We start from the raw sequence: 22645 nt of genomic DNA on the forward strand, positions 1-22645 counted from the left end.
TTTTGGAAATTTGCTTCAAACTGCAACAAGCTTAAATAAATATTTATAATATACAAAGAAAATACAACCAAAATAAAACTTGCTTCAAGTGTGCCTTGCTTTTACATTTTGATATTTTTTCTTTACAATGACATGGTGTGTACCACCATGCCTGGCCCTAATTTCATTATTACTGTCCCCCCTACTTTAAGCAAGTTTTGAGCATATGTTTGCTGCGGCATAATAGATGTTAATGATCTCATGGGATCATTATGTAAATTAAACATAGCTCTGTACAGAAAATCTTAAGTCCCATGTCTGACAATTACTAGTTGCTTAATAAATGTTCATTTAAAAACAACCAAAAACAATTCCATAAGCATCCAGAGGATGGAGTTCAGCAGGTGGAGATGAGTAGAATTTATTCAGAATAGACCTTGTGTGTGTCATTTTTTTTCTAGGCTCTGTACCCTGTGTCACACTTCTTGAGAAGATTTTAGAGAAGCATAAGCATTGGCAAAATTGGAGGAGGGGCACATACGTACTTTTTGTTCTTCTCTCTCTACAGCTCCATTGCACTTCTCGAATCCCCAGTTTCTCATGAAGTCTCTCAGATAACCAAACAGGGCTCCAATTCCATAGCCCATGTAAGTTAAAACCAAAGTATAGAGAGGCGCTTCCTCTAAGGGCTCAATAGCGGTCTTGTGAACACAGGGCTTCCCATTTTGCTGAAAATAGAAAAGAAAATCCAAGATGAGCAATTTCCAATTAGAAGTATACAATGTGGCTTGGAAGCTTGAACTTTCAGTCTTTAAAATTTGAAAGAATGCACTTAAGATCATAAAAGCTGCTTGGGAAAAAAACTAGAAATTAATCATTGAAAAGGATAAACAGAATTATTTTATACCCTCTAATGAAATGAGTGTTATTGACTTGAACTTCTTATCATAGTAGAAGGTGAAATAAGATTCATTTAAGGAGAGAGAATTTTCAAAAGATACTAAAGCCATTATTAGCTGAAAAGCTAATGATGACAAGGGAAAAAGATTGTGGGGCAAAGTGCTTTTATGGGTACCATGGGAAAGAAGGATATATAAAGGTGGCTTGGTTTCAATTAGAATCTTGTTTTAAACTGTTCACACAGGAATCATTTGGCTGATGTATAGGAGGCTAGATTGTACAGGAGCATGTGAAGAAATAAAATTCATTGGCACTCAAGGCCAGGCTAAGAGGATGATCAATTTGCCATTCTCCTGCATTTCCATCTTTATAAACTCTTCATGTGGCTGAATTAAGTAGAGAATTTCCCTTGAAATTCATGAGCAATATCTGAATTAGCTCTGAAGCAAGCTTGCTTTGTAAGAACAGATGGTCCACCTATGTGTAACACAGGTTAGGCGTGAATAACTATTGTTTTGTACCTGTGATGTGTTCTGCAAAAATATTATGACAAAGCAGACATTTTCAGCAATGTGCATTAGTCCCCACCAATGTCTTCTTTCATTTCTCTTGTATACTTCTATATTTCCATGTAATATTTAATTTAAATTTGAATTCACAGAAAGAAATTGGGAAATCTCCATGGAAAACATGCTCCTTGGTTATATCCAAGTCTTTCATAACAAGATGGAAAATGATTTATGTACAATGTTCCTTTATTTTAAATTAATCAGTCATACCTTTTGGACAGTATTTCTCAATCTGGGCTTTGATGCTTATTTTGAAATTTGATGTTTTGTCCTATTAAAATGATGAAACAGAACATCTTGCTTAATAAGTTTGTGCTATTGAAACATGTATTATTACTGCTGACTCAGTCTTGTTATTGTATATGCTTTGACTTGCTCTAACTTTCACTTTCTTTTAATTAAACAGATTGTGAGCCACTTTGTTCATTGTGCCTAGTCATTTGGGACATGGTTACACTCTGGAGTGTGTTTGCTTCCTGCAAAAGTGCTACATGTAGAAGTAAACAGATGTTGGGGCATACAAGGAGGAGTCATCCTTATGGATGCTGCCCTTTTATTCAATATGGCAGGATCTGTTACTGGCTGTCTATTTTGTACAGTCCTAGGCTAACATAAAAAATATACAAAAATCAATAAATACAGTCTCATTCTCTCAAAGCCGCAATGGTGTGTGTACTATTGGGTGGGGGTGCTCATACAAATGACTATAATATAAAGCAATATGTAAATGTCAAAAGGATGGTCCACAAAGAAGCAGATAACATAAGATAAACAGGAGTGGCTTTCTAAAGTAGGTTGAATTACAGGCCAGACTTGATTGGTGGTAAAGCATCCTGCTGGAGAAGATCTGCGTGTAAGCCAGACTGTCTGGGTTCATTTACTGATTGTGTGACTTTGTGCACATCCATTAATCTCTCTGGGCCTCAAATATCTGAAATGTTCAATAGGGTTGATAAAGACTGTTTGGAAGTATATATGTGTATACACACACACACACACACACACACACAGAATGAGAAGAATAAGAAGATATAGCTTGGTGATAGAATTCATTCTTCGATTACATAATACCCAGTACCAATAAAACAACAACAACAAAACCAACAACAAAACCAAGTAAAATCAAGTGAATGCTGAAGATCCTATTCCCATTCACAAGCAAATGTGTCTTCAGGATGTCTGCTTGCTCAAGTGTCATGGCATGCTCCATTATATTGCTTGTCAGTCTTTGGAAAGTTGATGTAAAAATGAGAAGGAAGTGATGGTGTTCAGGCCTTTGTCACACTGAAAGGACAGGAAGTGTAGTGGTAAGATTTGTTCTGTATGTTGAAATATCAAAGGAAACCCAGAGGACTGGTGAAAAGAAGGTCTTGTTCCTCTCTGAAGTGGAATGTGTACAGTTTTCCCCATTAGGTTCAAGAGTAGGCATTATGCCCCTCTATAGTTATCCCCTCAGACAACTTCTCAGAGAGAACACAGACTTCCAAAGACATGTGAGGAACTAATATCCTGGTTTATTGTAGCAGTCATGTTTTAAGCAAGGAAACAAAAATCACTGTGAGTGCTGTAAAGAAGTAGACTTACTTGAAGTGTTATACTGTATCTGGTGATAAGTGGTGAAATATCTGTGGGAGGCCATTTCCCTAATGAGGGTCATGAAGAACTCCATGGACCTTCTTCAGAATTAAAATGAATATAACTGGCAACAATCATCAAAATGCAACTTTTAAGCATGGTAGGAAATTGTCTTAAGGGCATACAGCAAATGAAACATTTATCCACGATAAAGGTCTTAAAAGAACAATGAGTTCGTGGCAATAAGGCATAACCTACTCCCTTCCACTTCTCCTCTTTCAAACCCAGCCTGAAAAAAAATTTCTACTCTGAGCCAGTGGGGCTAAGAAGATGGAGCTTTCCCCTCCCTGGCATTTCCCTACAAGGGAAAGCTGCCAGCCTTTCTTATTATCCACAGCTCTCTTTTTCTTTTGGACAGAAGTTAAACTCCATGCAAAAATGGTTGAGATTTGGGAATTCCTTTCCTGAATTGAATGTTTACTCTTATGGCAAAGATTTGCTATAGGCATTGTATACTAAGGATCCTGTGGCCCAACTGTCCTTACCCCCAGCAGGACACCATTTTCATGGTAGAAGAAGAAAATCAAATGATGAGATAGTACTGTGCTTTTCATTCATACTGTCCATAACATTCTTTGTGTATCCACCTATAGAAGTGGTTTCTGTGGGGCACTCAGTAGCCAATGGGTACTGTCCAGTTCTCTAAGAGCATTGATTTTATTTGGATCAGAGAGCAGGAACTTTCATTCAAGGCTGAAGCTCGTTCTTGTAAACAATGGAGATGTTAGTATTCAAGTGAGAGGAGACAGGTTGTTCCATATAAACAATGAGTTAAACAGTAGGTGGTCGCCAGTTTATCAGTGATAAACAAGCAAAACAAACCTCAAAGATTGATCTCATGAAAGGATCCGTGCCAAGGATCATGAATTTCACTGGATTGGGTTGTAGGGCAATTCATGAACCCATCACATTGGCAAAACCAATAGAGGGAGCTGCCAAGTAAGTAGTAGACTAACCTACAAAACTAGGCAAATGACAGAGGGAGCCTTGCTGAAACAGTCATTCCAGTATATATACCATTCTCTAAGAAACAACATCACAGGTTTTGCATTGTGAGGTAAGTGGATGCTATGAAAATAGTTCAGCCTGGTCACTAAAGCAAGCAAACACAACAATTCTGGGTGACTAACACCCAGAGTTACCACGATATGTTAAATGTTCAGTTACAAACTGAAAAAAAAACAAGACATGTAAAGAAACATACAAACGAACTATCCAGATGTGGAAAACAGTAGGCAACTGAAACACCCAGATGTTGGACTTAACAAAGGTTTCCAAGTAGCTACTATACATCTATTCCAAGAATTAAAAGAAACCACTGTATAAGAAGTTTTAGAAAATAATGGTAATGGTGTCTCTGAAAAAAAATCAATAGTGAAATATAACTTATGACAAAGAACCAAAAGGAAGTTAAGGAATTGAAAGGCATAATCACAGAAATAAAACAAGAACTAGAAAATTCAACAGTAGATTTAAACTAGAGGCAAAAGTACCAGAAAACTTTTAGAGTTTATGTAAGCCAAAAATAAAAATCTTAGATAATAAACAAAATGATAAAAATCATCTGGGGCTTTGAACAATGTGAACAATGGGGCTTTATACCATGGGGTACACAAACATATATAACAGGTGTGCAAGCGGGCATATGACAGAGAGATAAAAGAATAGTCAAATTACTTCAAGGAATATTGGCTGAAAACTCCCCCAAATTTGTATATGCACAAGACTCATACTTCAAAGCTTAATAATATCCTATTATCAAAATAAGATAAAGCAAATAGATTCACTACTAGACATGTTATGCTAAAACAGTAAGAAAAAAAAAAGGCCCAGGTGTGGTACCTCTATCTATAACCTTAGCAACTTGGGAGATAGAGACTGGAATGATCACAGTTTAAGTCCAGCCTGGAAAAACAATAGCAAGAGGCCATCTTAATAAATAAGTTGAGCATGGTTAACTAACTATGTAGAAGATTAAGGTTCAAGACTGGGGAAAAAAAAAGCAAGAACTATTCCCAATATAGGGAACAAAGATGAGAGAGAGAGAGGGAGAGGTTGATCAGGAGACATTGTTTAATGTAAGGAAATGTCGCGATGAAATGCTTTGTTGTAGAACAATATATACTAATCAAAACCTAGAACAAAAATAAAAAAGGTTGTGTAGGGGTGGCTGAATTGGTAAAGTACCAGTTTAACAAGTGCAAGGTCCTGAGTTCCAATTCCAGTATCTCCCCAACACCCTCATCAAAATAGTGAGACAAAGATGACGAATAAAACAATTCCATAGCATAGAAACAAACCCAAGACTGACAACTTTCTTCTGAGAAGAAACAATGGAGGCCAGAAGGCATTGGGATGAAAGATTAGACTCTTATGATGGCAAAAACCAGTTTTCAAAAAGTGGAGAAGCTGGACACCAGTGGCTCATGCCTGTAATTCTAGCTACTCAGGAAGCTAAAATCTGAAGATTGCGGTTCAAAGCCAGCCTTAGCAGGAATGTCCCTTAGACTCTTATCTCCAGATAACCACCAGAAAACCGGAAGCGGCACTGTGGCTCAAGTGGTAGAGTGTTAGCCTTGAGCTGAAGAGTACAGGGACAGTGCCCAGGCCCAGAGTTTAAGGCCCACAATCGACAAATTTAAAAAAGAAGTGAAAAAAACTGTGTTTAGAATTCCAAGCCCATGATTTTGTCTCCTAGAATATACCTCAAGGAAACTGTCCAGACTTAGCGTTTGAAGTTTGAAAGACAGAAAGTGAAGTACGAATAAAGCCAGTACAAGCTAAGAAAAAACTTGATGAAATCGATAAAAGGAAAGCCACTTTGGAAAAAATACCAAGGAATTTATTCAGGCTAAAAGCAAGTGAACTGAGACAGTAATTCAAATTCACTCCCCTATAAAAAAAGAAAAAAAATTAGAAAACTATGAAAAAAATAAATGCACATTTTTCTCCTTCCCTGTTATTTTTAACAGAAATTGTGAAATGCAAAAATAATTTTATTGTTGGGTATATATAGATATGAATATATATGATAATTTTATTGTTGGGTATATATAGCTATGCATATATAACTTATCATACACATATACATGCATATCTATATAGCATCTTGATCAATAAAATCACAAAAGCATTTGCTAATACTTAAGCTTTATGGGCTGGGAAGGTGGTTCAGTGGTAGAGTGCTTGCCCCACATGCATGAGGCCCTGGGTTCGATTCCTTAGCACCACATAAACAGAAAAAGCCAGAAGTAGTGCTATGGCTCAAGTGGGAGAGTGCCAGCCTTGAGCTGAAAAGCTGAGGGACAGCGCCCAGGCCCAAAGTTCAAGCCCCATGATTAACAACAACAAAATAGTCAGCCTTAGACAATGCATGACAAGCAAACATAGATGTATCTCAATAAAACTTTACTATAAAATCAGTCCATGGGGCCAGAGCTGACTTGTGGACCACAATTCACAAACATCGAAGTGATTAGACTTTCCTATCGTGATTAAAAAACCACCCTACATTTGTCCTGTCCAGTAAAGTGACCACAATTTTTGTGCTTCAGTGTAAGAGTTGAGTAGTTGGAAATAGAGTTGTTGAACATAATTACTCTCTAGTCCTTTCTAGATACAGAATAATACTTATAAAGAGTGAAATAGTAAGTATTGGAATAAATAGGATATCGTTCTGAATAAAGGAAAAGCTTATCCCAAGACAAGATAAATTCTTTCATGCATGTGTTTCTAACGCATTTATAACAGTATAACCCCTGCTTTCACTATATTTGATGTCAGTATAACTTGTGGAGGAGATGGGGAAAAACCAGTTGTTTAAGGATACAGGTGGACCTGTTGCAACAATGAGAAGTACAAGTTGTCATGACCAAAACGAGCTTTACAACGTCAGTGCAGGGGAGGGGGAAAGGGGGGGGTAGGAGAAGGATTGGGTGGGGGGAGGGGGGAGGCTGGGAAGGGATGTGAAGGGTAAACCAAAGGAGGAGGCTGCAATGCTTGGTAAGAAATGTACGCATTATCCTGCCCATGTAATTGTAACCCCTCTGTACAGTATGTTCACAAATAAAATAAAATAAATTAAAAAAAATAAACAGAAAAAAAAGAAATGTACTCATTACCTTGCTCCTGTAATTGTAACCCCTCTATATGGTATTTTCACAATAAAAAAAAAGAGAAAAAAGTACAAAAATAAAATCAGCCACTAGCTAGCTACTCAGGACGCAGAGATGTTGAGGATCACAGTTGGAGGCCAGTAAAGCCTTTCCCTGTATAACTTATATTCTCTTCTGACAGCTTTAAAATTTTACAGTTTTTATTGGGAAATGAGAAGGCTATTGTCCTAATTGTACAAATAAAACATTTCATGTTCTAAAAAACAAACAAACAAAAAATCCCAAGAAATTTAAAAAGAGATTTTGAAGAATCAGGAAGTATTTACCAGAAATAAAAAGTCTCCCCAGCAGAAGGAAGAGCTTGGAAATGATGAGAAAGTGTGGTGAGGGCTCAGCTGGCAGGCACAGTAAGGGGTAGGGTGTGTGCCAATTCCCTCTACCTTGTTCATTCCTATTGTCTCTATGGTTAGGGTAGTGAACGACATATAAAATGTGCCAAATAAATACATGAATGAGTATACCGTGAATGCTCTGCAGGGCAGGTAAATCACGTTCAGAATGGCCACCTGGATTCCAATCAGGGAAGTCACTGATGAGCTTAAATCCATAATAGCCTAATCAGATAGATACTTTCAAAAGTGCCCTTGGAAAGTGGAATGGAGAAAGGTTAACCACGGAGACTATTCCATGATTTACAGCCATTTGTGATTTTATAATCATTTCTATATCCATCAAGGAAGAAGACTCAAAAAACCCTGCTTGCTCAACTGCTTCTGGATTTTTGACTCAGATCAAAAGCAAAAGGGCTGAGTCTCCTAAATGGCCCAGGAATGAAGTAACCATACAGCCATGTTTGAATCTCACAGTGTGGTGTGCAGTGAGACATTTTTTTTTTTTTGGCTATGATTGGTAACCAATGACTCACACTGAATTACAAGGAGGGTGGAGTCCCTGGAGAGTCCTAGGAATTATTTGGATGAAGTTAGTAAGCTGAGCCTGGATTACTTACAATCGTTTCACTCTTTGAATATAAATGAATCATTTTCTTCTTGCACCTTTTTATTGCTAAGCTACTGTGGACACAACTTCATAATTCCTGTCCTAGCTAGACCAAACAGGGTTCGTTATTTGACTGTCTATGGAAGCAGAAATCCTTCTGACTCAGAAAGAAAGAAAGTTGCCAAGGATTGGCAGGTTTGTCCCATTCTCTGTATATTTAGAGGAATTAACTTCTAGTTGCTCTTACCTATTTCTTTTGCTTCTTGTCCATTTTTACTGCCTGGCACCCCATATAACCTAGTTCTTTTTTTGAGGATGATATGTTTCCTTAAAGAGATAATATATGAAGTGGAGGTGTGGCTCACATAGTGATATAGTATAGGACCAGTCTTGAGAGAAAAAGCCATGTAAGAAGTGCAAGGTTAACAACAGACCTGAGGAACAATGGAATAGAACTGAAGACCCAGAAATGAAACCACAGACTTAATCTTTGATAAGGGAACTAAAATTTTAGAATGAAAGAAAGACAGCCTCTTCAGTAAATGGTGCTGGCAAAACTGGTTAAACACCTGTAGAAAACTAAAGTTAGATCCTTATACATCTCCCTACAACAGAATCAACTCCAAATGGATCAAATACCTCGAAGTCAAAGCAGACACCCTGAAAACATTACATGAAGGAATAGAAGAAACTCTAGGGCTCCTTGGCACAGGCCAAAATTTTCTGAATAGAGTCCCCAAAATACAACAAATCAAAGAAAGGTTGGACAAATGGGATTGCATGAAACTGCAGAGCTTCTGCATGGCAAAGACATAGCTAGCAAGATCAATAGAAAGCCCACAGACTGAGAGAAGATTTTTACTAGCCATAAAATGGACAAGGGTCTCATATCCAAAATATACTTAGAACTCAAAAAATTAAATCCCCCAGCAACAAATCCTCAAAGAAACAACTGCCCAATTAATAAGTGGGCTAAAGGACTTGGGAAAGTGGCTCAGTGGTAGAGTGCCTGCCTTGCATGCATGAAGCCCTGGGTTCGATTCCTTAGCACCACATAAGCAGAAAAAGCTGGAAGTGGTGCTGTGGCTCAAGTGCTAGAGCATTCACCTTGAGCTGGACAGTGCCCAGGCCGAGACTTCAGGGCCCACGACCAACAACAACAACAAAAATATGGGCTAAAGACTTAAAGAGAAACTTCTCTGAAGAGGAAATAAGAATGGCTAATAGACACATGAAGAAATGCTCAACCTCTCTAGCCATAAAAGAAATGCAAATCAAAACAATATTGAGATTCTACCTCACCCCGGTTAGAATGGCTATAATCAAGAACTCTAATAACAACAGATGCTGGAGGGATTGTGGCAAAGAGGGAACCCTACTGTATTGTTGATGGGAGTGTAAACTTGTTCAACCACTTTGGAAAGCAGTATGGAAGTTCCTCAAAAGACTCCACATAGAGCTCCACTATGACCCAGCAATCCCACTTTTGGGTGTTTACCCAAATGATCACAAACAAGGCTATACTAAAGCTACCAGCACAACTATGTTTATCGCAGCATTATTTACCATAGTTAAGATATGGAACCAACCCAGATGCCTCTCAGTAGATGAATGGATCAAGAAAATGTGATATATATGGAATTCTATGCCTCTATCAGAAAGAATGACATTGCCCCATTTGTTAGGAAATGGAAAGACTTGGAAAAATTATATTAAGTGAAGTAAGCCAGGACCAAAAAAACATAGGTTCCATGGTTTCTCTTATTTGCAATAACTAGTATATGTCTAGGACAAGCAGAAAAACTCAAAAGCTATGTACATGTGACCATATAAGATGATGCTAAGCAAAATGAACCCCAAGATAGAGACAAGTGGTTTTGTCTTTCTTGTTGTTGTTTTTAATGTATTAATAATGTACCATGTGATTTTTTTGGTTTCTTTTGTATCTTCTTCCCCCATGGTATAACCCCTGTTTTCACCATATTTGATTCCAGTGCCCTGAATCTTGTATTTACATTTTCCTAATTTGGGGAGGGGAAGGGAAATAACAAAATGCTAAAATAAGGATATAGGTTGACCCATGGTAACAATGAGGTGTACAAGACACTATGTTGAAAACAAAGTTTACAACTTTGGGAGGGGAGGGAGGAGTAGGAGAGGTGGGAAGGGAAGGGATAGTAGGGGAAAACAAAGTAGGAGGTAACGATGCTTGATATGAAATGTACTCATTACCTTACTCATGTAACTGTAACCCCTCTGTACAGTATTTTACAATAAAAATATAACAAAAGAAGTGCAAGGTCCTACGTTCAAGCCCTTCTGCTAGCACCAAAAGAGAGAGAGGAGATGGGTGAGAAAAGAGAGAAAGAGAAAAAGAGAGAGAGACAGAGACAGAGAGTCAGAGAGACAGATAGTGACACATAGAGAATGCAAAGTTAGTTTTACAGTCTTTGGAAAATGTCTTTTTCCTCTTATTGAAAGAAGCACACACATATTTGATTTTACACAAAAACCTTTATTTCCTATAAAACTCAGTATAATGCCTCCAAATAACCAGTTACTAAGATGTTAAAACAATTCATTTATTTGCTTTCTGACAACATACATGGTCATAGTTATAATTATCTGATTATTCTTTCTTACATGGTATAAATAGATAGAGAGAAGGAGAGAGAGAGGGAATGAGAGAGTGAGAAAGAGAAATATTTTTTCCCAGAGCACGTTACCCTTGATCAGTTTTTTCTTATACATCAGTTTAATAAATGGCAATATCTTTTAGTCATCACAGATTTTTGTGCTGGATGTAATGGGTGGGTACCAGGTTCAACTCATTGGACTGCTATATAAAGATTGCTATTACACTGAACAAAAGATGTTTATGACTTGTTTATTTTAGCCATAAAAGCATGGTTTCAGTGACATTATGTTATTTCTACACTGATCTATCATTTTTATTTGTCAAAGTACAAATGAAGGGATAGTATATAATGGATTGGTATAATCTTTTGTCATGTGCATTACTTTTTTTTTTGCATGCTAATCTGTGGACATGATTCAGTTGTCATGCTAAAAAGAACAGATTGACTCCTCTAACTGATGTCCATTGCTCATGGGATTTTCCTGAGCGCACTGTAAAACCAATAGAGAAAAACAGTCCAGTCTTATTTTTACATCATTTTGTTGCTTAGTCTAACCAATCTCAAATGGCAGTCTGCATCTCTATGAAAATATTTTCTAGTAATTGTCACTGATATATGCTAAAATTAGAAAATGATAAATATGTATATATTTATATACACTTATTATATACACTTATTATAATACATATATACATGTATGTGTATACACATGTCTTAGAGACTATCTCTTAAGCTGACATTATGTTACTCCTACATTTTGATGTTGATATATCATTTCTGTTTGTGAATTTATGAATGAGATAGTGGATAATGGGTTGGTATAATTTTTTTATTTGCTTTTTTATTGTGAAAATACTGTACAGAGGGGTTACAATTACATGGGCAAGATAATGAGTACATTTCTTATCAAGCATTGTAGCTTCCTCCTTTTTTTCCCCTTCCCATCCTCCCCTGTCCCCCCCCCAAATCCTCTCCCCCCCCCCCCCCCCCCCCCGCACCAAAGTTGTAAAGTTCATTTTCGACATAACGACTTGTACATCTCATTGTTGCAATGGGTCCACTGTTGGTATAATTTTTTGAATTATGGTGAGATAGAAAAATGGGCATACTAGGTTTCATTTTATTGTTATTATTTTTATAATATATACTGATATATATAAAAATAAATATATGAATAAATATATAAATATACTTATATTTTATATTTATATTTTATATAAACATTTATATGTATGCAATATATACATATAAACAAATAAATATAAATATATTATATAGAGTATATTATATATTATAAATATCGACTTCTACAGAGTCCTAAAGTTCTGGCTTTACTGTGCTGAACCACCAGGCATAAACCCTCTCAGCTCCCACATTTCACCAAAGCAGACATGGAGGCAGATTTCTCTAAAGACCAATGTTGATAATGGGACACTTTCATGAAGAACATTCTTTGGTGTCTGGCACTGTTGAAGCTTTGCATGCAATCTTATTTACATCTCACAACAGCATGGGATAAGCACTCAGGACAGTAGGGTAGGTACTGCTGGAAATGCCATTGTCCAGATGTAGCACCTAAAGACAGAGAAATTAAGCTACTTGATCAAGGCCCTGCCAATGCATAACTGGATTCAATCCCAGAAAATATGAATGGAAGATCCTGCTCCAAGCCTCTACATGCAGATTTGAGTTACAAGCTCAGCAAAGCTGTGGAGGTTTGGTAACCAGTTAAGTAGTGTATCTAAAGATCCAGGTTGGATTAACCTGCTGTGTGGGTGGTACGAAAACATTACTTTTCAAACCTTGGATTTTTGTATGTGGATTTTGACAGCTTTTGTGAAGATTGACCAGAATTTTTATGAGGGCAAAAATATATTATGTCTTCATGTGTGGAGCAATCCTTAATTCTAATCATTACTAATTCCACTGACATGATGTCCTAAGACATGCAGAAAGAGTTTTGCTACATGTAGCTTTTATTTGAAAATGAAAGGAGATTCCTGTACTTCTGACTGATGCACTTTTGTAATTTGAAGCCGAAACAGAGACTGGAGAAATTAGCATTGCAAATGGTGTTTTAAGAGTCATCATATGATTGTTGTCTGGTTTATTCCTTTAGCATGTTTAAAAAGTATAGCGATTTTTCAGAAAGGATTTTAGACTGTGATATGAAGAGACTAGTAATTTCATTTTCACTTAGTGTGGATGAGCCGCATTCCTCCACATGTAGGAAGATAGGAGGCAGAGTGAGTTGTATGTAAGGATTTCTAAGCTAAGATTCCTTATTTATTCTAGACTTATACTAAAGACAAATAGGAAAACAGCTCTTAACCTCTTTCGAATTATGGGTACATAACAAGAGAGTTCCTCTAGTTGGTGGCCTTGGGGTGACAATTTCTTTTATTTGATGAGATACTAGTTAGTGTATTAGTTCTCTTGCTAGAGGCTAAATACTTCAATGATATATAAGCAGTTTTAGAGCATCTTCAGATTGTTTAATATATATTTTTATTGTAAAGATACTGTACATAGGGGTTACAGTTACATGAGCAAGGTAATGAGTCCATTTCCTATCAAACATTGTTATACCCTCCTTTGATTTTCCCCAACATCCCTTTCCTCCCCACCTCCCTACTCTTCACCCCTCCCATGCAAAGTTGTTAAGTTTGTTTACAACATACTGTCTTGGATGTCTCATTGTTACAGTGGGTCATCCTGTATCCTTATTTCAGCATTTTGTTATTTCTCTTCCATTCCCCAAATTAGAACAATGTATATACAAGAAGCAGGACACCCGACATCTTCAGATATTTGTCTGTTGAACCTGGTGTTCTAATAAGGTTGTTTTGCTTAAGGCTGGTGCTCTAATGCTCTACTACTTCAGCCATGCCTCTAGTCTGCTTTTATTTGTGCTGGTACTGGTCCTTGAACTCAGGGTCTGAGCACTGTTCCTTAGCTTTTTTGTTGTTGTTGTTCACGGCTAATGCTGTACCTATTCACCCACAGCTCCACTTCAGGCTTCTTTCTGGTTAACTGGAGGTAAGAGAGTCACAGACTCTCAGATTTAGACTGGTTTTGAACTGTGATCCTACAGATCTGAGTCTCCTGAGGAGCGAGAATTACAGGTATGACCCATTGGTGCCTAGTTCATGGGGACTGGATACTTTTAAGGCTATAAAGGAACCTATGTATTATATAAGCAGCACTTTTTTAAATCCTGAAAAACTGAAGTGAGTAGATGAGAAATTTAATAACAAGCAACACAAAATAAAATAAAATAGTTCGGAAGTGGCACTGTAGCTCAAGTGGTAGAGCACTCGCCTTGAGCTGAAGAGCTCAGGGACAGCACTCAGGCCCAGAGTTCAAGCTCTACAACTGACAAAAAAGTAAAAGTTCAAGTATCAGATAAACAACAATGAGTAGTTTTTATTTACACCACAGTATTGTTGAATGCTTACAATATAGAGGTTCTGGTCTAGGTGCTGAAGATTTAACAGGAAACAACAGAGAAATCCTTGCTATATAGCACTCATAAACCAGAGCCACAGGCAGACAACAGGTAAGAAATAATTTTGTGTTTGACTCTATGTGTCTATCTGTATATATCTATAGTTTTTTTTATATATCTATAGTTATCTATGTAGTTGTGTGTGTGCATGCACAGAGCTATGCAACAATGATACAATATGATCAATATGATCATACAATAAGATACAATATGATCTATACAACTTGGGTGGGGCTGGGGGGAGGGAAAGAGGGAAAAATGAGGGAAGGGCTAACAAGTAGACAAGAAATGTAATCACTATCTTACTTGTGTAATTGTAAACCCTCTGTACATCACCTTGACAATAAAATTAAAAAATTAAAAATGTTAAAAATTTAAAAAATGATTAAACAGGGAACAGGGCAGGGAGTGAGGACATTTTCTAATTGATTTTATTTTACAAATCTTGTCATCTTAGGAAATATTAAGAGCCTAAGTTCCACAATGTAGGTGGTGTCTGTGTCGAGATTTTTAAGGAAAGGAAGAATGTGCCTCATGCATGTCCAGGGCAAAAATGTACCAGGCCCAAGGAAGAGAAAATGCAAATATTGCAGGTGGGAAAATGTGAAGAGAAGCCAGGTCAAGGAACAATAAGCAAGGGGCTGTAACAGAATGTGCCTCAGAGATAATAACAGATGAATCTGAGGCCACCAAGGCATGAGACTCTATTGCCACTGTAAAGATTTGGACTTCCAATCTGAGTGACATGAGGATTGTGTGAAGGACATGGGAAAGACCTCTGGATTTCCTTTCAGCAGGATCACTGGCTATTGTGTCCCAAATGATGATGGGACCTAAGGCAAGAGTAGAGGCATGATACAGGACAGGATCCTGAATTCTTTTATATTCTTTCCATTAAGAGGTATGATGGTCTATTCCCTCTGACCCACTAGGCTTGTTCATGGCTGCTTCAATTCAGTCTCTGGTCCTCATGTGTCTTGTCCTTTAGCCATAATATCCTAGGTCCCAGACATAGGATTAACAAAGCCAACTCAGTGTTGGGTCCTTCCACAGCTCTTTAAGCCCCACATACTGAGTCATCTCAGCTGAGACCCTAGATATCACCGAACAAAGGAAAGCTATTCCCACTGTGCTCTTTATGATTTCCTGAGCAGAGGAAGGAATCAGTGAGCATAATATGATGATTGTTGCTTTATGCCACTACATTTGGGGGTAGTTTGTTATGTAGCGATAGGTAATTGAATACAGTAAAAAAGAGAATGGGATCCTGAAACAATCCAGGTGAAAGACAATAGTGGTTGCTATCAGAGAGGTTGCTGTGAGGAAGATGAGATTTCAGATTCTGTTTATGCTGTGAAGTTAATCATTCTTAGTTGACAATTTGAATGAAGAATATGAAGAATGAAAGAAAAAATGTCATGATGATGCCAAGGTGTTTTTGTTAATTTGAACCAAAAAAGGATGCTGTTGTCATTTACTGAGATGAAATGGGAAAAGACTTAAGGGAGTAAGTAGGAGGAATGGAGGGCAAGTATGAAGAACTCAGTTTTGTACATGTCAAAATGCCTTCTGATTATCCAAATGGAGAGACTGAATAGGCAGAAATGTTTTGTATATCCAGATAGGTGTGTTTCCAGTAGTGAGTTGTAATACCTATTATATACAAATTAAATTATCATGAGAACTATACAGTTAGAAGGGGAAAGAAGTACAATGGGTGAAACTTAGAGCATTCTATTGCCTATAGATCAAATAGATGAATGAGAAACAAGGATAGAAACTAAAGAAATAGACATTGATAAAGAAGGAAAATCACAACTGAGAACCCAGACAAGATGCTTTAAGTACATATGAGTTCATTTTTCATTACTCATATGAAATTCTGGAGGACAGGTACTTACAAAGCAAATAGTTTTATTCACCTTAGAGTTTGGGAGGCAAAATTCCCAACAGCATAGTCCTGACCTTGGAAAAAGCCCCTGAGCTGCATCTGCTATTGGTAAACAGCACCATGGGTGGTAGAAGCAAATATAGGAGGAAGAAATCACATCCAGACAGGAAGCCACAGAAAGGTTCAGGGTTTGGGCCCATCTTTGAAAAACTCTTTCTGATGAGATCTATCTCAGGGTCCTACCTGAACTACCATAACCATTTTTAAAGAAATTCCTCCAAATGACTTAAATGTCCTTCCATTAAGCCTCACCTATTAAAAAATACCTCAATGGCACCACATTGAGAAACATCAACTCTTGGGTGACAGATTGAAACTATGTCCAAACCATCACAAAGAGGAAATGAATATGTGTGCCAAATAGTGCTTTCAGGCCAAGCAAAGTGAACCTAAGCGAAGTTACTATTGGATTAATCAAACTATAAGTTTATGACTATCATTTCTTGAGTTCCTATTGCAAACCAGATATGATGTTAAGCACTCTTATAATAGCAGTAGAAGAAAAAGAAATAGTTGTAGGCTAGCTTTAATAGATAATCACTATATTTATAGAATAATCTACAGTAGGTATAAAGCTTATTGGGAGTCTTAAATAGTCTGTTTTATTGAGTCTTCACTATAGTCTTAAAAGTTATGACTCAGTGACATGAAGTTACCTGCCCCATGTGGCAAAAGTAGTAAATGGCTTTAACTCAAACTAAGTAATACATGATGCCCAAGCTAGTGCGTTTTCCACTACCATTCCTCCTTAAGTGATTCACATTTCCTGGGGAAAATTTGGAAAGACTCTTTGGTATTAAAGAAGCACAAATATTTCCTGAGAAGTTTACTCAAAGTTTTATGAGAATATATATAAAGTAGTTTTATAGTAAAAAGGCATATGAGCTTAACTTTAAAGCTAGATTCTAATATAATGTTTAAATAAATTACAGCATAAATGAGATTATTTATTGAATCACTTTGGGTTATATGTAGTTTTCTCAAGCATAGATGGAAAAACTCTCTTCATGGACAATGCAATGTATCACAGGATTCTTTTTTTTTTTTTTTTTTTGTCGGTCGTGGGGCTTGAACTCTGGGCCTGGGCGCTGTCCCTCAGCTCTTCAGCTCAAGGCGAGCGCTCTACCACTTGAGCTACAGCACCACTTCTGGTTTTCTGGTGGTTTATTGGAGATAGGAGTCTCACGGTCTCTCCTGCCTGGGCTGGCTTTGATCCGAGATCCTCAGATCTCAGCCTCCTGAGTAGCTAGGATTACAGGTGTGAGCCACCAGTGCCCGGCTCATCACAGGATTCTTTAAGTGAACAATTACACTCGAGGTTTAGCAATATTCAAATGCTTGTGCTTTTACATTGGTGATACTTGTAGTCATGCCTGTGAATTGTCCACAGGCAAAGACAAGCGGTAGCCCAGATGCTGAACAAATGAGGTAAAACAAAAATTTTATGGCTTAAGGAAAGGCAAGTATGTTAAAAATTGATAGCAAATGGATGGCCAGAATAAATACTGTCCTGAAAGTGGAAAAGTTAAGGTCAAAAATGGCTATGGAAAATATTGAAAAATGACTTTTTAAGGTATTTTGTTGTTGTTATCGTTGTTGCTCGAACAGGGGCTTGAACTCTGGTCCTGAGGGCTGTCCCTGAACTTTTTTGCTCAAGGCTTGTGCTTTACTATTTGAGCCACAGCTCCACTTCTGCCCTTGTTGAGTAGTTATTTGGAAATAAGTCTTATGGGTTTTCTTGCTGTTGCTGGCTTTGAATCTTGATCCTCAGATTCATCTTTAGTAGCTAAGATTATAGGCCTAAGACACTGGTGCCTGATTTTCCTAGTCATTTAAAAAATTAATAGCAATTTGACCATTTTTAAAATTGCTGTTTCACACCATTAAACTTAAAACAGCCGTGTGATTGCTCAAGAATACAAATGAAATGTATAATTTTGACAGAGTTAAGTTGTGACATTTCACCTTTGTTCAATGTAGTATCAATAGGAACACACAGCCCTTAGGACTGGAGGATTCACTTAGAAGATAATTTACACACACACACACACACACACACACTCACACACAGTGATTGCTGCTGCTTAAGTAGGAGCACAGCAAAGATACCTGCTTTCTCTATAGTTGGGCATCTCCTTGGGCTCCCTCCAAGTGGACTCTCATCAAAGAAGACAATTCAAGAGTGATTGAATTATCCTCAGACAATCCAAGAATGATTGTTCTGTGACTGAAATTGATAAGACTAGAGATGAAAAAGTAGTACCAAAACAAATGCCAATGAAATCCAGAAGATCATAGGGATTCCTTGAAAACCTATGTTCGAATACACTGGAAAGTCTAGAATAGGAAACAGATCAATTTCTAGATGTATTTGACCTGCCCAAGTTAAATCAGATATAGGTCTACTCAAGTACATCTATAATAATCAGCGAAATTAAAGCAGTAATATTATTCTGAATAAGAAGGACCCCCCACCCCCAGACTAGATGGATTCAGTGCTGAATTTTCTTAAGACCAATCCCCTTTGTGTTATTCAACAAAATAAAAAGAGAAGACATAATATAAATCTCAAATTATACTACAATGTTATAGTAACAACATGGTACTGGCACAGACCAAAAGCATATGCAAAGATCAATGGTACAGAATAGAAGACTCAGAAATAAGCCCACACAGATATAGCCATCTGCAGGTCAACAGAAGCAATCACCATAATTAAGAAACATTTCAATGAACAGGAAAATTCTTTTCCCTAGCTATTGAATGGATTAAAATCCAGAATATATAAAGAACTCAAATTAAATGCCAAAAGAACAAATAATTCAGTTAGTGAACAATGAAATAAGCACAGAGTTCTTGGAAGTACAAATGCATAATAAAGAAATTTTCAGTATCCTTGATGACTGCTTTCCTGACTGGAATAAGATAGAACCTTGGTGTGGAAATCATAAAGCACATTGCATATATCGGCAAAAATATCACAATCAAGCCTTTTTGTATAATTAATCAATGCTGTTAGGGCTGGGAAGGTGGCTCAGTGGTAGAGTGCTTGCCTTGCATGCATGAGGCCCTGGGTTCGATTCCTCAGCACCACATAAGCAAAAGAAAAAAGCCGGAAGTGGTGCTGTGGCTCAAGTGGTAGAGTGCTAGCCTTGAGCTGAAGAGCTGAGGGACAGCGCCCAGGCCTAGAGTTCAAGGCCCCACGACTGGACCCCCCCAAAAAAATAAATAAATGCTATTAAAATGGTTTTAAATTAGCCGAAGACAAGTTTTTAAGCCCCAAATATTCCTGACTTGAGTGTTTTTTCCCTTTCTACTTAATTGGTAATTTCATAAAAATCATTATATTGAGTAAAATAAAATCTGACAAGAGCAGTGGATTCAAGCTGTAAGGAGGTGGAACTGACGAACTTGAGAGGGTGAATGGGTTTGGGATAAACCTGGGGAGCAACTGATGAAAGGGGGAGCGATTAAGATGCATTGCATACATTGACATGTTGAACTGAAATCCCTTTGTACATCTCCTTAAAGATTTTTTTTAAGCTGCACATCTTTTTAAAACTAAGTTTCAGAAGCCAGGTGCTGATGGCTCATGCCTGTAATCCTAGCTACTCAGGAAACTGAGATCTGGGCATCATCGTTCAAAGCCAGCCAGAGCTAGACAGTCCATAAGACTCTGATCTCAGATTAACTACCAGAAAGCCAGAAGTGGCGCTGTGGCTCAAGAGGTAGAGCGCTAGCCTTGAGCAGAAGAGCTCAGGGACAGCGCCCAGGCCCAGAGTTCAAGCCCCACACCACCACCACCAACAAAAAATCCCTTGGTCAATTCTATTGGCCAATCAAACCATTATTAAGGCAAATCCAGACTAAAGGGAATAGAATTAGATTCTACCTGTCAGTGGAAAATATTCTAGAATCTGTTTTTTTTTTTCTCTGTCGTGGGTCTTGAACTCTGGGCCTGGGCGCTGTCCCTCAGCTCTTCAGCTCAAGGCTAGTACTCTACCTCTTGAGACACAGTGCCACTTTTGGTTTTCTGGTAATTAATTGGAGATAAAGAGTCTTACAGACTTTCCTGCCCAGGTTGGTTTTGAACCATGATGCTGAGATCTCGGCCTAGGATTACAGGCATGAGCCACCAGTGCTCGGTGAATCGCTTCCTTTTATTTATCATATCACATGTGTATGGTATCAGTACTATCTAGAAATCCTATGGTAATGAATTGTGTATACAGAGAGGTCAGGGGCTCTGCAGAAAGCCTTGGGAAGTGCCAGGAAGCTCTCACTAGTTCTCTATATTGACAATTTGTTAGCTAAGTTCACATAACTCAGGCTTCCAGGGAAGTTGGTTTTGCCATGCAGAAAGAAATGTTTAACTTTTTTTCTATAGTCACATTTTAAGCTATTTTTTATGTGTGAGTGTGCTGGTACTGAGGATTGGACTCAAGGCCTTCTACTCTTGGTTGGCTTTCTTATGCACTGCTGGTGTCCTACTATTTGAGTTATGCATTTATTCTAGCATTTTACTGATTAATTGGAGATGGAGTTTTGCAGAATTCTCTTCAGGGGCTGGCTTCCAACCACAATCTTCAGATTTCAGTTTCCTGAGTAGCTAGGATTACAGGTATGAGCCACCAATGCCAGTCATTTTATTAAATCAGGGTGATATTGTGACTTGGGAACAAAGTCAAGTAGAGAGGACTACTTTGAATAACATCCTGGCAAAGGAAGGAGTAAAGAAAAAGTGTGTAAGCACTCAGTGGAGCATTTACTTCCTGAAGACATTATCATGGATAAAAAGATTGTTTTGCTCATTGTCAAGATACTGAGAAAACGCTTGGAGAGCATCTCAGAAATCATCCAGGTTACTCTAGATCAGATGAACTGAAAAGCTCAAAAGCTATGCACAGATGACTATGTAAGATGAAACTGAAAGAAATGAACCCCAAGATATGGACACAAGAGGTTTTTCTTTGTTGTTGTTTTTAATGTACTAGGTGATTTATTTTTTGTTTCTTTTGTATGTTCTTCCCCTTATGTTATATCCCCTGTTTCACGATATTTGATTTTGGGGCCCTGCATCTTGTCTATACATCTATCTAATTTGGGGAAGGAAAGGGGGAAAACAAAATGCTGAAACAAGGACACAGAATGATCAATTGCAGCAATGATACTCACAAGACACTATGTTGAAAATGAACTTTACAACTTGGAGGTAGGGAGGAGAAGGGCAGGTGGGGGAAGGAAAGGATAGGAGGAGAAAAACAAAGGAGGGGTAACAATGTTTGACAATAAATGTACTCATTACCTTATTCATGCAACTGTAACCCCTCTGTACAGCATCTTTACAATAAAATAAAATTAAAAAAAAGATTTAATGTCCTCTGTGCTGGGTTTTGGTTTTGCTCTAGGATGATTAACCCTTTCTATTTGCCCCTTCTTCTTTTCAGAATAAGAATATTTATCCTATTCTTTTAGTGCTGCTGTGACTTGGAATTATGTAATCTGTTTTTTTCATTTTTACCAAGGATTGTAGCTGCTAACAATTTGCCTTAAGACTGATGAAACTTCAGAACTGGACATTTGAATCATAGTAGGACAAGTTAAGATCCTGAGAGCATCAGGAATAAGAAAGTCTATATTTGTGCAGTCTAAGGACACAAAGTGTGGATGCCAGGGCAGAAGGCTCTGGTATTGTTCTGATATTGTCTCCTAAAGATTCATATCGTGTAAGCTTGATGGATTCGGGAAGTGGTGTTGCACTTCTACACAATGTGAGGCCTAGTGGGAGGACCTTAATTCAATGGGGGTGTTCTCTCTGAGAGCACAGCGGGACCCCCCTCCCATCTGGTTTTCTGTTTGGCAATACAACCTCTCCCCCTCCACGTAATCTCTCACCCTTGTTCTGTTATCTGCTATTAGGTAACTCATCAGAGCTGAGCTGATGCTGATAACATATCCCTGAACAGCCTCCAGAGCTGCAAGTTAAATAAAACCCTTTTCTTTATGAAGTTACTCAACTTCAGGTGTCTCCTTCACTATCGTAGTGGCAAGCTGCCAAATATACTGAGACAAATGATCATAACACACAACATGTGAATTAGAGGGGCCTCACTCATACCTGGCTGGACCTGAATGCCTGGTTCATAAGAAATCATGATTTTTAAATCATGGTTTTTAACACTGAGTTTTGGAATGATGATTATACAGAAATAGATCACTGCAACATCTATTATAGTACTAACTGTAAAGTACAATAATACCATTCCTTTGTTTTTCTTATTTAGACTGTTACATTCTTATAAATGGAAGGAGAATATTTCCGTCTCCTTGGCTATAGATCTGGCTCACAG

The 22645-nt window shown here is 37.7% G+C and overlaps 1 protein-coding gene across 1 annotated transcript in view; it reads right to left on the reverse strand.

Moving 5' to 3' along the window:
- The window catches only part of Sptlc3 (serine palmitoyltransferase, long chain base subunit 3), a 108146-nt gene that overhangs the window by 80410 nt on the left and 5091 nt on the right, over window positions 1-22645 (reverse strand). The window contains exon 2 of the mRNA XM_013010632.1: window positions 525-707. Within this exon, the coding sequence (XP_012866086.1) occupies window positions 525-707 (183 nt within the window). The remainder of the gene's footprint in view (window positions 1-524; window positions 708-22645) is intronic.

The sequence above is a fragment of the Dipodomys ordii genome, unplaced genomic scaffold (genome assembly GCF_000151885.1).
Source record: "Dipodomys ordii isolate 6190 unplaced genomic scaffold, Dord_2.0 Scaffold13, whole genome shotgun sequence".
Lineage (NCBI taxonomy): Eukaryota > Metazoa > Chordata > Mammalia > Rodentia > Heteromyidae > Dipodomys > Dipodomys ordii.